This window comes from Crassostrea angulata, chromosome 10 (assembly GCF_025612915.1).
Source record: "Crassostrea angulata isolate pt1a10 chromosome 10, ASM2561291v2, whole genome shotgun sequence".
NCBI classification, from domain to species: Eukaryota; Metazoa; Mollusca; class Bivalvia; order Ostreida; family Ostreidae; genus Magallana; species Magallana angulata.
The window spans coordinates 41,938,142-41,956,244 of record NC_069120.1 but is presented as its reverse complement, the minus strand read 5'-3'; the positions used below and the strand labels follow the sequence as shown (position 1 = coordinate 41,956,244).

The 18,103-nt window shown below is 33.0% G+C and overlaps 2 protein-coding genes across 2 annotated transcripts in view; one reads left to right on the top strand and one right to left on the bottom strand.

Annotated features, from left to right (window-relative positions):
* The window catches only part of LOC128165272 (lysosomal alpha-glucosidase-like), a 16,042-nt gene extending 9,149 nt beyond the window's left edge, over positions 1–6,893 (bottom strand). Inside the window, exons 1-2 of the mRNA XM_052829648.1 lie at positions 6,793–6,893; positions 5,343–5,934 (exon numbers count right to left, since the gene is read on the bottom strand). Coding sequence (XP_052685608.1) covers positions 5,343–5,915 — 573 coding nt within the window. The 5' untranslated portion in view covers positions 5,916–5,934; positions 6,793–6,893. The remainder of the gene's footprint in view (positions 1–5,342; positions 5,935–6,792) is intronic.
* Positions 6,894–6,993: 100 nt separating this feature from the next.
* On the top strand, positions 6,994–18,097 carry LOC128165270 (GDP-fucose protein O-fucosyltransferase 1-like). The gene is made up of 8 exons (XM_052829646.1): positions 6,994–7,132; positions 8,990–9,150; positions 10,960–11,054; positions 12,731–12,999; positions 13,384–13,579; positions 16,891–17,015; positions 17,108–17,213; positions 17,383–18,097. Exons 2-8 carry the CDS (start codon positions 9,012–9,014, stop codon positions 17,542–17,544), a joined length of 1,092 nt encoding a protein of 363 aa, XP_052685606.1. The 5' UTR covers positions 6,994–7,132; positions 8,990–9,011; the 3' UTR covers positions 17,545–18,097.
* The last annotated feature ends 6 nt before the right edge of the window (positions 18,098–18,103 follow it).

Below are 18,103 nucleotides of genomic sequence, written 5' to 3'. Positions count from 1 at the left end.
TACGTCATCTCTTGGGATATAATTGGGGCTGTCCTATAGATGTGCAATAAGGTTTTTAAAATTTAAATTTCATCCTGGGAGTCAAATAGTAGCAGAAAATTGACGTTTATCACTAAAAAAACAAACATTGATCCAAGAGCTCCTCTTATGATTTAATGGATAGACAAGCATATCTTGGGATATGATAGGGACTGTTCTATAGATGTGCAGTAAGGTTTTCAAAATTTAAATTTCATCCAGGGAGTCAAAATGTAGCAGAAAATTGACGTTTATCACTTTAAAAAAAACAGAGATCCTAGAACTCCTTTTATGATTTAATGGATAGACACATCATATCTTGGGATATGAAAGGAACTGTTCCATAGATGTGCATTACAGTTTTGAAAAATTAAAGTTAACCCTGAGGCCCATTACCTACCGGTACATACCTTTTGATGCCCTTTAAAGATCAAGAATATATATGGTTACGGGGTGGGGATCTCAACCGTTTTCGAGATATTCGTGCACTTTCTGTTCAATGGGGGTCATGACCACCCCCGGGGCCCATGACCTACATACCGTTTGATGCCCCTTGACACAAGGAACAAGAATATATATGGTTTAAGGGTGGGGATCTCAACTGTTTTGAAGATATTAAGGGACTTGCTGTTTGAGGGCGTCAGGACCACCCACAGGGCCCATGATCTACATAACATTTGATGCCCCTTGACATCAGAAACATGAATATATATGGTTTAGGGGTCATGATTATAACAGTTTCTGAGATATATGGTAATTTCAAATTCCTTGGGGGTGGGGATGACCCCAGGGGTCAGATCTAATAAACCCTATATATTGCCAGTAACAGCCAATATATGATTATGAAAACCCTATATTATTATCCTTGTCCGTTTTCAAGTTACCATTTACAATAGAGTCTATGATTCTTCCTACAAGGTTCAATGTTAGACCCCACACCCTTTTGACACCCCCCTCCCCCCCCCCCCCCCCCCCCCCCCCTCCCCCGAAAAGTGGTTGTCTAACCCAAAATGAGAAAAATCAAACCAGGGTGCACAACTAGATTTGCAGGCCTATCATATCCTAGAGTTTTGTACAATTATGTTCAGCCATCTCTGAGAAACAAGTTCAGAGCGGGAAAGAAGAAAAAGAAGATGAAGAATATATACATGTATTAAGAACCGTACAAAAACAATAAGTCTCCAAACTTCATTCAGGAGACTTAATAATTAATAAAGATTAAATAGAGATAGGATCATCAAACATCAATAATTTAAAGATAATTGACAATTTCTGATTCTAAGGGGGTCAGGATGACCCCTTAGGGTCATGACTTACATGCCATAATGATCTGATGCGCCTGCATGACCTAAGGAGGAATAATATCTTTGGATTAAGGTGGGGATCTCAATGGTTTTTATGATATTTGATAATTTCAGGAAGAGCACTTGGGATCATGACCTACATACCATCTTAAATGCCTTGAACAAAGAAAAAATAATACAATATGTACATGATATATGATTCAATTTAAGAACCCAGATATAGATCAATCATCTGTTTTGTAATACTTCCTATGTATATATACATGTACATGTATTAGTTTGTGTTTTGTTCTATACTATTCATGTTCATGGCTGTAGTATGGCTTAGTCTTATTTTAAATTACATTAAAAAATTGTCAAATATATGACTTGGAACCCCCACTCCCAAACAAACTCAAATATAAACTGTTCTCTCCCCCCCCCCCCCCCCTTCCTTGACGAATAAACTATTAAAATCAAAATTTAATTTGGGTGTCTAAAAACTTTTATAAACTGGTAAAAAATGTTATTCTTAAAAAAAATTACATTACACCTTGCATAATTGACAAATGATCTATTGAGATACGATCAGAGGTCATATTTCTACCTTGGGATCAATAAGTAGTATTCATTGACAAGTTAAAATTAATTAATAACAATAAATGATTCAAATTATAAATGTTTATACTCCACATTCATCCCCCCCCAATCTAACCTGCTTAATATAAAGATTCAGTCTTCTTAATACATTCTTACATGTGTACAGTAGCAAATTTTAAATCATTTCTTGATTGCTTTTTCTCTCGTGATTCACATTAACATTTTGGAAATTGCATTATTCAATTTTTAAGATTTATAAACAAAATGTTATATGCATCACTGCCATGTGTATTCACCTATTTGGGGCAATTGTAAAGTCTCCTAAACAAAGCAGTGACATCATTAGGCTAGGAATTACCCACATGGATCAAACACTACTGTATAACATATGAATAAGATAAAATACATTATTATTTCTAGTTCTAAAATGTCAGGTTGTCTCCAAGGGGGCATTATCTTACAATACAATTTTACGCGCAATGACACAAAGAGCAAAAATAAATTAAACGGTTTAGGGATGAGGATCTCAGATCTCAGAAGTTAACAAAATATACAGTGTATCATATCATTTCCTATTTCATAAAGGCGGGGGGGGGGGGGGGGGGGGGGGGGGGGGGGGGGGGTTTAAAGACAACACCTGGGGGTCATTAATGTACTTTACACCAGTTGATGCATCATAATGACTTTAGAAGATATTTTGTATTTTCCTGTTTCGTGGGGTCAGAACAGTCCCATAAGGTCATGACCTACATTGTATTTGATGCATTATAATACATTAAAAAAGAAATACTCCTTCCTTCCTATTATTACTCATATAAAAAATATAAGTGTCTACACTTACTTACATATGAAATACACAAATTTGATAAGAAATTGTTTATACAGGGTCAATATGGGGTCAACTCAACAGTGCATGCAGTCTGACAAATGAAAAAAATAACTTTTGCAACTAAAAGACAGAAACTTTACAAATGCGATAGGATAGGTAACGATGATAAGCTTATTTAAATATTAAAAGATGATGATACAGTATGCTGTCAAAGGGAGATTACATTTAGAAAGTGAAAGTAGAACTTATATACATGTGTATGTATGCTGGCAGGAATCCCATGCTGGCATCTTATTATATTGTGCTACTGCTGCTACAGGTATTATGCTTACCTAAATTGGTCAACATCATAATGATAATCCAATTAAAACACAATAATGAATTCCTTTAGCTGATCTTAACTACCGTAATCCTTTTCTGCATACGGAAAACACAGACATGTATGTATGGGTGTTGCTAAAACGCGGAACGGAAAACGGAACGGAATGGAAAATATCATCACGTTTACCGCTTAAAAAGGGTATAGACTGGCCAGAAACGATTTACTTTGTATCTTTTATTTATATCTAATGAATGATTATCAACATGTTGCTATCTTATTAATATTCATATGAATGTCTATCAATTATAGCATTGTATTCATTCGGCTTTAGTTGAGTACGAAACGGAAAAATCAAATGTATTCGAATTGTGAAACATTAACATGATTAAACGAGCAAATTAGCTATAACTTTTTACTTATTTCTCTTATATAGTATTGCTGGCATATAAGCGTAACGTACGCAGTTAGTAAAAGCGTTTTATGCGTGTTTTGAGTATTTTTATATTATTTTCAAATATGATGCACATGTATATACTTACATCAAAATTGAATTTTCGGTGTTCTAGACGATCTTTTATCATACAGACGATACAGTATCATTGAGATGGAAGAAAAAAACTGTAGGACTGACGACATTAAAAAATTAAAATACAGTAAACATTAAAATACCCGGTAATTTGTGAAACTAGTAATTTGTGAAACTAGTATTTTTAGCAATGCAATTTTGTTTACGTTTGCATTACAAAGCATGCAGTTGTTTATTCCAGCAGCTATATACATATGATCCGAATAGAGAGCTCTAGACGTTGCCTGGTTTGATTTTCCGATTATATATTGGGACTATAGTCTGTCGATCCCAAAATATTCATGCAGCACATTTGGACGATTTATAATGGAAAATGTTGACATCTTTTCTCCATTTGGAAGTCACTCAGAAGACCTTGCACAATTTTTCAACACTATCATCCGGGTCTGTTAAAATGCAAAACCCCGTAGACTTCTTTATTTTTAGCCGTGTATTTATACCAGCTGATAAGCTAGAGAGGACGTTTTAAAGAAAGAATAATGAGAATGTTTAATGCCTCTAAAAGAGAATCGCTTGAACCCTGAGGTATATATAAATATACAGCAAAAAGTGAATCGAGGATATTTTGGGGCAGAATATAGTGGTCAATGCATGTACTGTTAATTTTGAGGAAATAAATATTCTTGAATAAATAATCTAATATTGCTAACCTTTAAAAAAAAATTAAAAAGGTACATAAAGTATATCGTTTTAGCATACTTAACAAATCTATGAGGTAAATAACATTAGATAAGATTTTCCGTTTTCCTTCCGTTCCGTTTTCCGTTCCGCGTTTTAGCAACACCCATGTATGTATACACGTGAACCCATTTAATCGAAGAGCTGGGTAAAACTAGTACCCGCTAATGAGACATGCAAACCTGTGTTGTGTACGTAACTTCAGACAAAGATCAGTCATTTGTAACATGCATGTATTTTTATGACCTATTCTTCAAATCCACTTGCACTATTTTATTAGGTAAATAACAGCTTTAAGGTGGTGCAGGACACCTGCATATTGTGATGTACATGTATACTTCCTATTGAGATAAACAATAAAGTATGTTGAATATTGATTAAATATTTACCCCCCAAATAATGTTACCTAACATTGAAGCGCAATGGGTTAGAGCATTTACATGTCTGTAAGAGCATTGGGGTCCAAGGTGTATTTTTGGTAATTTACGAATTTTCATGGGGAGGGGGGGGGGGGGATCTGGACCCCTCACTCCCACCCCTTCTCTAAATCTGTGCACACGATGATGTTCATGTAGGCACACAGAAGCAAATCTAAAACCGGCAACCGCCACGGGGAGGGGGCATAATTTAATTTTTAATTTTGTTTGTAATAATTATATAGACCATTATACTTCCTATGACATAAAATGTTAAGATTATTGATTAACTGAAAATTCACTGCAAACAGTTCTACCCCAAATTGCACATAAAGTGCTGCTCATGCCACGATGTGTATTATCATATGGGCAGGGATCTCATCCTTCAGTTATGAAAATTATAATTTTTAAATGTATTACCGGAGTTTGCATGTATAGCCTTCATTTTTAATTAAACTTGTACAAAACAGTGTTATTTAGGGGCAAACACATGGTGCGGGTATTACTGTCTAATGACAGCATCTAGTTAAAAACTGTTAACTTATAGAAAACGAATTTGCATTTACTCTAAAGAGAAAAAAATCATTCAAAACTACCAATAAAAACTTACTCTTATCCTCAATCTGTATTCTGTCTCATATTTTACGTCCATAACTAAATTCATAACATCATCTGGATAAAACCCAGTTGTATTTCTACTTAAAGCCACTGTAAATCCTGTTGGAGTGGTTGCCTTAAGCCCTGTCCTATATCCTGGAAAATCCTTTGGATAGTAACAGAAAGGGACACCTGTAACTTTGCCATTTAAGCCCTTGGTCTGTGTCTGTGTATGAACAACTTGCCAACAACATCCTCTTGCCTCACACTTTTCTTTAGTTGCAATGGACCTCTCGGGATAGCAATCAAATTTGTGGTCATCATCTACAACTGCACACTGACTTTTGGACTGCACAATCTTTTTCTTTTCATATTCCTCTTTGGTAGCTTTCAATTCTTCTTGCCTGCCAGTCTTTTCATTCAGCTGGTATCTGATTCCATCATTTTGTTCTTTAAATACTCCATCTTGAGATTGAATTATTATGATTTGCACTCTTGGTACAGCATACAGGCTGTATATCAAAGCCAAGGTAACCAAGGTTAAAAATAGAACAAAGCTAGTCAAAACCACATTTTTGCTCCCCATTTTTGACTTGGATTACCACCTGTGTAATATAAAATTCATACAGATATGTTAATTACAAAAATTTGAAAATTAACACATTGGAGATACTGATGCATTTTAATGGCTCAGAAAAAAGATCACCTGATATATAACCCATGAATAAAAAAATCTGATAATGACATGGAAGAAGAAATTAAACCATGAAGGAGATGGGCTTAAAATACTTAAGAATACATAGCATGACTAGAAGTTTGATGACCCTAAAGTGGAGAGATCTAGAAGCCGGCACATACATGTATGTGCTATGATTTAACATCATGATTTATACAGTTTTTCTTTTTTTTGGCTGAGTCATAATATTATACTTCACTTTCCTGCTAATAATATTAGCAGTGATATTAATAATGTTGAAGATAAACCAGAACAAACACATAATACTACCGTATACATGTATATGCACTTTCTTTAATTTTAACTTAAAATACAACAGGAAAACAGAATGTAACATGCTTAACAACTAAAAAACCTGACTCATGGTAGGCTTACATATAAGTATATATCATATTGAACTTTGCCTTAAAAAATGCATTTATGTTTCAACAGTAAAGTTGATTTGCTTATTCTGACAAAATGCATCATGTAAAAGATAAAAGCATAAGATGTGGAATACATGGTTAACTTTAGTCTTAATTTGATCGGTTAAAACCTTGTTTCCTCATTTAAGATATAAACCTTAATAACTGTCCTTGTGCAAACACAACACGCAAATTCAATATTTTAGTCCGTAACGTTGTAAACTTAGTCAGTAACATTACCGTGGACATATTTTTAAGCGGCATTGCAAAATTAGCAAAAGTTTCAAAAAAATAAATAAGGTCAAAAATTTTGTGTAACAAACCTGTCTGATTTGGGTGCTTGTTGCTCTGAATGCATCTGTCATCTGCAAAAAAAAATCACCTGATACTGAATTCGAAAGTAGAATCACATGCCAAAACAAAGAATGTCGATCCCGATCTTGCGTGTTTCATTATCCCTTTTTGTCTTTTGGAGAAATGTCAATCGACTGAAATTTCTTAGCAATCATGCAATTATTTTTCAAAAATTTATTATTTAATTAGTGAGTTTTTGAAGGTGACTTTTGGTTACAATCACCAACGACGAAGATGTAACGAGATGAACATCAAACCCGATTGTGTAAGACACGCATGGCTTTGGTGACAACAAAATGACAGTACGAGGTGAGTACGAGTAAGAGAAATAGTGTGGATTTCTTTTATTATAATGTTTTGGACTTTTGATGTTTTTTTTCAAATATTTAACCAATGAATTAAAGTAAACATTTTGATTTAATATGTGAGATTAAAGAGACAAAAGTACTTGAATTAGGGGGAAAAATGGGCGGTGGTATTTTATATAAGAATGCAGTATGAATCACACCCCAGTTTACAGTTAAGCTGTGATTTCATAGACAATGATTTAATTAGGTAATTTAGCTGAGACTATCAAGAAGGATACTTTATTGTACATTTAATTTTCTGTAATTGAGAATAAACATCTTTAATTTACACTACAGACTGAATTTTCCTTCTTTAATATTATGCAACATTTTTTCATGCTGCAGTATTATTCATGTTGATGTCTTCAGGCTATTATGTTTACTTAAAAATGACAAGTTTTTACGTAGCAAAATGTCTCAACTCTTAATGAAATGTCATGTAGTTTTCGGACACACCCCATAAACACATAGGTATATGCCAAAAAACATAATCCTGATGATTAATTCATAGGTTGTTTTTTTCTTTTATCCATGATTTCATCCATTGAGCACTAAATCTCACTCAAAAATATTTCACTTCAAACATAATGACACTTTGGTACAATATGTTCTATACTAACGGCTGACTTATCAGCAACTGGTCACATGTACACATCAGTGGCAGTGATCAATAAGATATATAGGTAAATGTTTCTTATGAAGATCAATGTTAAACATAGCTGCAATAATGTAGCCCTCTCCCGATTTTTTTTTTTTTTTTTTGGGGAGAGGGCTACAACTCCATAGGATCTCCGTAATGGTGCAAGTGCGGGAGTGATTCACTCCCGCAACGATTTCGTCTCAAATCGTTTATAGATGACAATAACATTTGCATTTCTTACCTGAACTCAAACGTTGTAGATGTCTATAGCATAAATTATTCCAAAAATATCAAGTATAGTCCATATTTGGCATATATCGGTTATTTTTCGTGTATGTCAACAATGAAAGTTGAATTTGTCCGCCATGTTTACTGACCTTGACCGGTTTTATTTTGGGACAGCCAATGAGAATTCAGGAGCGGATCTTGAACTGAATATAGGAATTCCCCTATTTTAAACATAATTAACGCGGTAAATATGAATTTTCCATTATATGCCATTTCCTCAAATGATGTTTTAGTGATATAACGAGGTAAGATCGATTATTTACACTGACATTCACGTTATCAAGCCCATCAAATCTCCAAGCGTACATCCCATAAAATCACGCGAGAACTGTCATGGCTGCTGAATAAGACGACTGGTAAACATGCTGATGTGTTTTATCTGGTTTTGATTTACATACAGTTAATTTGTTCAACCTGTATTTAAAAATCATTTTATCTAAAGGAAGTTAAATATTAAATCGATCTTTTCAGACGCATTAAAAAATTAATTTTGCACCATTACGGAGATCCTGTGGAATTGTAGCCCTCTCCAGTAAACATCAGATATAAAAAATCGGAGAGGGCTACATTATTGCAGCTATGTTAAACATCGATCAATCAAACAGTCTCCTATACAATATATTAATATTGTCTTATGCCACTGTAATGCCTTGAAATATATCAGTAGCTCAGAAAGATAATTCTTGTTTTCTTCGATAGGAAAGTGTACCCAGGTAAATAATATTTTAATATACATAACATGTGAAGTACAAGATGTCAATCAAGATATAAATGATGAAAAATTGATTTCTCAAATTGATGCACAAGAGATTGTGATTTAAATTTTCTTGTGAAACACAAAAAGTGAATAAAAATTGATTTTCCTGTTTTGTATTGTATGGTTTGAAACAGATCGGCTGAGTGACATACACTGATGCAGTTTTACACCATGATGGCGAGCTGGCTAGGGGTGACGGTACTACTGCTGTTGTGTTTTCTGCCAGGGAGGGGCACTTACAGCTCAGAACACCAGTGGGATGACAGGGGGTACCTCATCTTCTGTCTGTGTATGGGTATGTCTTCAGTTCACTTTATGCATGCCATGCTATGGAAAGCATAGCAAACGAAATCAGAGATGTGAATCTTTAAAGCCCTCAAAAGTTTGTTTTTCAAAAGTTAAATTCATGTATCTCTTTTACAATCCAAATGAATCTTCTATTACCGCAGTATCTGAATATGTAGGCATAAATGCTTATGTGTAACCCATGGTAATTAACTCGTTCTAGACTAAATATGAAGAATGATGGCCATAGAATGAAATTTACATTAAACTTACTTTTATTCGCAAAGAATTTATTTTGCAGTTTATCAGGCATAAACTGGCTTGCAGTGACTAATTTTCACGATCAAGATGTAGATTATATAGTCAAGAATTTTATAGTTATTGTACTCAATGGAAACTTAATGTCAATGTTAATAAAACAAAAATAATGGTTTTCTCCAAAGGTCCAACATCGAAAAAGCTTTTTTATTATAAAGGAGAAGTTATTGAAAATGTTAAAGAATTCAAATACCTGGGTATCGTTCTGTCAAGAACTGGTTCATTTATTAAAGCAAGAAAGCATTTGTGTGAACAGGCTCAAAAGGCTATGTATGGTGTTATAAGAAAAATTAGAAATTTTAATTTACCAGTCAATTGATAAGGTTGTTTTACCAATTTTATTGTACGGCTGCGAAATTTGGGGCTTTGAAAATCTAGATATTATTGAACGTGTACATCTGAAATTTTTGAAAACAGTACTTAATTTAAGAAGCACAACACCGAATTTTATGATATATGGAGAAACAGGGCGCTACCCGTTGTATATTAATGTTTATACAAGAATAATTACATATTGGGGGAAAATGCTAATAAGCCCCGAGAACAAAATTGTATATACAGTGTACAGATATTTATTTTCACAACATTTTAATAGCGATTGTAAAAGCCCATGGATTGATTGTATTCAAAGAATTTTGAACTTGTGCGGGCTACAATATGTCTGGCAGAACCATAATTTTGTCAATATAGAATGGTTATCTGCTACTGTAAACCAAAGATTAAAAGACCAATTTATGCAAATATGGTCAAATGATATAAATTGTTCTTCCAGAGGTCAAGTGTATAAAATTTTAAAACCATATTTTGGCTTTGAGAAGTATCTTGATATTTTACCTGTAAAACTAAGAAAAAAATTCATTAAATTTCGTACATCAAACCATCGTTTTCCTGTAGAGACAGGCAGATGGTATAACATTCCTTTGAATGAGAGGTTATGTCTTTTGTGTAATAAAGGTCTTATTGGAGATGAATTTCATTATATTTTAGAATGTTCGGCACTAGAAGAAATAAGGAAAAAATACATAAACACAAAATATTGGAAAAGACCAAATTTTTTTAAGTTTTCTGAACTCATGACTAATTGCAATTGTAAATCGCTAAGAAAATTATGTGTATTTATTTCAAAAATTTTTGATGCTGTCTGCTCCTCTTAGTTGTTTTCCTATTATGATCCTTTATACTAAAATCTAATATAAGTAGTGATTCTATAGTCTGTTCCTTTTTTATTTATATTTTTTCCCTGTATGAAAATGTACCTGTTTGTCTGTACCTCTGACGATTTGTATTTGTATGTATTATATATATGTTCCTCTTGTACCAAATTATTTGGTCTGAGTGAATAAACTGAACTTGAACTTGTATAAGAATATAATACTTTAGAGACATTTGAGGACTGTTTTGTGGCGATAAATATTCACAATGACGAGGCTCTCATGAACATTTTCAATTTTGGTTTATACTTTGTTATTTACCAATGTTGGTGTTGTTTCTTTTTGTCTAGGTCGGTTTGGAAACCAGGCAGAACATTTCCTTGGAGGCCTAGCATTTGCCAAAAAGATTGACAGAACTCTCATTGTTCCTCCATTTAGAACTTATGTGAGTTTAAAACACACATTGTATACATATTTCATTTACCCCAATTAATGCTTACTAGAAATAAACGGTGACCTTTAATCAATCAACAAAGAACTATATTTACATTCAAAATATATTTTGCATGTAAAGTGTGTGAAAAGGTACTGCAGTTATAAGACTATAACACACACAAGGTATTCAAAGGTTAAAATGACGAGTTTTATTATGACGTCACAAACGTTGAACGCTGTAAAATGCAACGTCACAAGCGAGAATTAAAGTTCACGCTTGCGGCTGTTACAGTGGCTCTTCCATTAAATTGAACTTACCCTTAGGATAAAACAGAAATTTTGACCTATTAATCACATTTGCAGACAAGGCAAGAAGTTAAAAAAATGTAAATATAAGCATTAAATCATTATTTTTTGAAAGATATAGTCTCATAACTGCAGCGGTGTGTGCATACAAAGTTTCATAACGCAGTAGTGCACGTTACTCAATTTGCATGCACACACCACTGCAGTTATGAGACTATATCTTTCAAAAAATAATGATTCAATGCTTAAATATAGGCAGTTTCTAGAGGAATCTGATCTCTAGAATACCATGGTGTATCTCTTACCCTCTTTATAACAACCTGCAATTCTAAGAAGAATAAACATGCAGCTGTTGTCCTTGGATATATATAAATGTCTGTCATTTACGTGGTAATAATTCACGAGCTTGTCATTGCTAAATTGTGAAATAAATTTGTTGCAAAAAAAGTGGGTTTACAGTTTAACAGCATTGTAGATTGAATTGCACAAATATTTTAAAGAATTGATTTTGAATGCTTTGATCCTTTTGAAAGAGCAATGATTTCTTTTATTTTGACAGAATCAATTTGTAGGTAGCAAACAAAACATTGACTCGGAATTTGTAACAGTAATAGAATATTAGAACATTTAACTCTTGTAACTTCTATTGATTTCATTCATCAATTAAATGTATTCATTGATGTTACTGGTAACTTTAAACCTATCTCTGTTTAGTAACAGCATGATGTCTTTAAATTTCAATGACACATAATCTTCTGTGTAAATTTTTGTGCATTATTTAATTTCTTTTAAAAATATATTCACACACAGCTGGTATGTTGACTTTTTTCAAAGAGCTATGACTTGAAAATCTTGAGATCTGAAAATAAAGAAATATGTTTTTTAAAGAAAAAAAATTGATAATATTGACAACATCAATTAATAGTGTATGAGCTTATACTGGATTTATTTGAATGGGCATGATTCTGAAATATGCATAAAATCATTCTATGCTGACTGGTTAACTTATATACTTTTCTCATTCATATTTTTCATTCCTTTTTATCCTCATCACAGAGAGTTTTGAAAATAATTTGTTGGTCTTTGTGTTTTGCAATTAAATGAGTAAGTTGGGAGAGTTTTATTGCCAAATGAAGTCAGCTAATTGGGCATATAAATATTGTGATAAATGTTACTGGTATAAAGGACAGTATTTCTGTTTTTGTGCAAAGTCAAATTTAAAAGAGATGAGTACCATATATCAACAGTAATATTATTGAGTAATTGAAATACATTTGATTGACAATTAAAATATCTTTCATTTAAACCATACTTGTAATGCCCTACAGTTTAAAGAATTGTAAAGGTGTTGGACTTCATTGACCCTTTCTTATCTTCTAGAAAAACATAGAGTTTGATGAATGGTTTAAGCTGGAGCCACTGAAGGAGTACCATAGAGTGATTCTAGCCAGGGATTTCATGAAGGACCTTGCCCCCAACCACTGGCCCCCGGGGAACCGCACGGGGGTCTGCTATGGCAAGCCTGGGAGGGAGTGTCAGATGAAGGAGGGGAACCCCTTTGGGCCGTTCTGGGATGGGCTGGGGGTGGACTTTGATAAGACGATATCTGTGGAGGCTTACTATGGGAATCCACAGGGATGGATGGAGGCGTAAGTTATCATCATACAATACAGAGACATGTCCCTGTACTTAACACACTAAAGAAAATGTTAAACTATGATTTTTTTCTATCATTTTGACAGATAAATCAATTTTTTTATTATATTTTCTTTATATTTCATTGAAAATTTCTCAATTTTGACTCTGTTTGGTAACAGCAAATCAAGTGTTTACTTTTTCTATATACAGAGAATGGAGCATCAGGCCAAGGTTTCAATTAACATAACCATATTTTTGAATTGAATTAACTGATACAATACAATGGGTAACTTACATTGTATTTAAAACCTTATTAGCAATAAAATCAGAATTTTTAAAATTTTAAAAAAGATGTTAATGATTGTTGCATCCATCAATTGTTTCAATGACTACAGACTTCCAGTGGATAAATACCCAGTAGTTGCCCTTCGTGGGGCCCCTGCCCCTTTTCCAATGGCTGAAGAAAACATCCCACTAGCCAAATACCTTCAGTGGTCGGACAACATTGAGGAGGAAGCTGGCAGTCACATACAGAAACTGATGGGGAATGAAAAATTCATAGGAATCCATCTCAGAAATGGAGTAGACTGGGTATATATTGCCAATTCTTCATCAGTGTTAATCTTATCCCTGACAAGCAATGTTGAAATTTTAGCTATTGACACATTATTTTATTGCCATAAATCATACTAATGGACTATTATTGGTGCATTGAAATTAAGAACATCAAAATCATTCAATCACTATGGGTAATTGAAAGTTTAGTGGTAAATTCTGCATCAATATGCATGATAATAAAAGCTTTTAGAAGATTAGTTTATAGGATCATCATATATTCACAAGAATTTAAATTATTGAAGAGTAAACAGAATTGAATCTGAATGACATGTGCCATTTTGCCCCAAACTTAGAACCATATAAAATTGAACGTATATGTTCTTCTTATATGCCTTTTATTAGCTCACCGAGACGAAGTCAAGGAGAGCTTATGCTATACCCTCGGCGTCGGCGTCGGCGTCCGGACCTGGTTAAAGTTTTTGTTGCAGGTCCTGTATCTAAGCTATTACTTGTCCTGTCTTCACCAAACTTGCATGGATGATGCATCTGGACCTACTTATGGACTTGAAAGACTTGGATGCTGAATCTGGGTCCTAAATTTCAGATGCTGGAGGAGGTTAAGGTTGTTGGACCAGGTTAAAGTTTTTGTTGCAGGTGCCCTTTGATAGCAGTATCTTAGTTACTGCTGGTCTGTACTTCACCAAACTTGCATGGATGGTGTGCCTTATGATACTGATGCACCAGACAGGCTTGAGTGCTGAATCTGAGCTATAGGTTTCGGATGCTGGAGGAGGTTAAGGTTTTTGGAGCAGGTTAAAGTTTTTGTTGCGGGTGCCCATTGATAGCAATATCTAAGTTACTACTGGTCCTAACTTCACCAAACTTGTATGGATGGTGCGTCTTATGATACTGATGCACCTGACAAGCTTGAATACTGAATCTGAGCAATAGGTTTCGGATGCTGGAAGAGGTTAAGGTTTTAAGAGCTGGTTAAAGTTTTTGTTGCAGGTGCCCTCTGATGATTAATCTTAGTTACTACTGGTCCTAACTTCACCAAAATTGCATGGATGGTGCGTCTTATGATACTGATGCACCTGACAAGCTTGAATGCTGAATCTGAGCAATAGGTTTCGGATGCTGGAAGAGGTTAAGGTTTTTAGAGCTGGTTAAGTTTTTGTTGCAGGTGCCCTCTGATGATTATATCTTATTTACTACTGGTCCTAACTTCACCAAACTTGTATGGATGGTGCGTCTTATGATACTGATGCACCTGACAAGCTTGAATGCTGAATCTGAGCAATAGGTTTCGGATGCTGGAGGAGGTTAAGGTTTTAAGAGCTGGTTAGATAAAGTTTTTGAAACAGGTGCCCTCTGATGATGATATCTTAGTTATTACTTGTCCTTACTTCACCAGACTTCCATGGATGGTGTGTCTTATGATACTGATGCACCTGACAGGCTTGAATGCATAGTCTGGTTTCGGATGCTGGATAAAGTTAAGTTTTTAGGAACAGGTCACATGTTTAATAGATGATAGTACTATTTCAAACTTGCATAGTTGATTTGTAATATGAATGAATCGCAGAGGTAGCTTCAGATGCAGAGCTTGATCTCCATTATCATGGATGCTAAAAAATAAATCTTAATTATTACTGGTCCTAACTTCACCAAACTTGAATGGATGGTGTGTCTTATGATACAGATGCACCTGACAGGCATGGATGCTGAATCTGAGCCATAGGTTGCGGATGCTGGAGGAAGTTAAGGTTTTAATTGCTAGTGCCCTCTGATGATGATATCTTAGTTATTACTGGTCCAAACTTCACCAAAATTGCATGGATGATGCGTCTTATGATACAAATGCACCTGATGGGCTTGAATGCTGAATCTGAGCCAAAGATTTCGGATGCTGGATGAGGTTTAGTTTTTTGGAACAGGTCACATGTTTTATAGATGATAGCTTGCATAGTTGATTTAACTTTATTATAAATTAAATGCAGAGGTTGCTTCAGAAGCAGAGCCTGATCTCCATTATCAAGGATGCTAAAGAAATCTCCTACCTCACTCAAACCAGCTCGATAGATAGATGTGTTTGTTGATAAATGATATAACATGATTCCTATGATAAAGTATTGTATGATATGAAACATTATTGTTTGATATGATACAATATGATATCATATGTTATATTATAAAAAGTTATACGATACAATATGATATTGTATCAATTTTTTTGATATTTTATGATATGATTATGTATCATGATATTGTTATGTATAGTATTGTATATTATGATACAATATTGTATAATATTATATTGTATTTTTAATTTATTATTTTATCACATGATACAATTACATAAGATATTGCAAAATATTATATTGTATCCTATGATACAATATTGTATATTCTATAATATTGTATCATACAATATTGTATAATATGATATTGGTTTCAGTAATATAGAATTATATCACATGAAATTGTATTATATGATATTGTAATATTATATAATATTGTATCATACGATGTTGTATGATATGATATTGGTTTATATGATATATTATCATATCACATGAAATTGTATTATATGATATTGTAATATATTTTATTGTGTCATATGATGCAATATGTATAATATAATAATGTATTTTATAATATTTTACCTTATCACATAATATTGTATCATTTGATAAGATACAATGTTGGAATCAAATTATATTGTATTATATGATATAATATCATATAATGTATCAAATATGTTTCAGTGTCATTCAATACAATATCATTCTATATTATACAATATAATATCATGTTTCAGTGTTATGATGTATTATGTAATATGATATTGTAATATGATACTATATTGTATTATATTTTATGATATTGTATTATGTGATCAAATACAATAAGGTATAACACAATACAATGTCATATCATACGTTACAATATCAAATCTCATTATTGTTTATTACGGTATTTTATTTATTATATGATATATATTATATTAGAAATATGACATGATGCAATATTTAATTTTATATCATTGTATTGATTAACATATGAACATATGATTATCATAAAAAAATTTATCAGATGATATACGATATTTTGTCAAAACAGAATCCATGAATATCCAAGATCATAAAGTATGATTTTCATATAAAATGATAAAGGTGGTCTTATGAAGGTGATGTCTCATAAGGGTGATGCTCCGTCTCGGTGAGCTTAGTAATCTATGATTACCTATGTTTTTTTATTGTATAGAGATATTCATATCTAGTTAATTTTTTATGGTTTTTCCTCAATGTGAATGTAATGATCAAATCAGGAACTTGTTTCAGAAAAATGCCTGTGAACATGTAGAAGGGAATGAAAATTATATGGCCTCCCCACAATGTCTTGGTTATGGAAGAGGCACAAAAGTTACTCACAAGATGTGCTTTCCTCCAAAGGAGGAAATCCTAAGGTATATACATTATTCTTATAACCGGCTGTAACCCACTGGTCAGTAAAATACACAAAAATTGCAGTATCTAATTATTGATCTTTTTATTTCAGATTAGTTAAAAATGCAGTTTTAAAAACAAAAGCTAAACACATATATGTAGCTACAGACAAGAATCCAATGAAGGAAGATTTAGAAAACCATTTAAAATCCCTGAAGGTACGTACTTATTGATATTCAATTCTCCATTCTGAAAATGGTCACCGGCAATTACAGTAATAAAGTAATATTCCTCTCATCTCAGTAAATTTAAAAAAATGAACATCTAAACAGTAAATTGTATATTATCCATAGGCCTTGCTAAATTGATCCATTTATGTCATTTTAGGTCAAAGTTCATCACCTTGACCCTTGGTTGCCACAGATTGACCTTGCCATTTTAGGGAAATCAGAGCTGTTCATTGGCAACTGCATTTCATCGTTTACATCTTTTGTATCCAGACAGAGACTTGTACAACATAAACCCACCCAGTTCTGGGGGTACAGCTAGTGTCGGAACAAACACCAAATGCTTGTCATATACTAGACTTTTTCTTATGCATGTACATTGCCCGATACTTTTTTGTTCAAAACCTCTGCCATCTTGATTTTTAATACAATTATGCAAAAAGTGAGTAATTTACATTTACAAAAGACAAGATATATATATCTTTATCTATATATCTATATCTATATATATTCATTAGCTTTGGAAAACTTTTAAAATGGTGTTTACTATGAATTAATGTTTCATAAATCTATGCAATATTTGATACATTATATACATGGCCATATATTTTGTTATATTTTCAGATTTTATTTTTGAAATTTATTGCTCAGGTTGTGCACACAAAGGAATGTTCACATATTTTAGGCTCATTTTTGTGTACACATAGATTTTAAGTAATATATGTTTAAACTCAATAGAAAATGTCCCAATTGATTTCGAACATTTCATTTGATTTTTTCATATGTTGTACAGGTCATTTCATTAATATATCACAAAATGATGTTATATGATGAAAAATAAAAAAAATATGTACAGAACATATTGAATTACGGTATGTTTT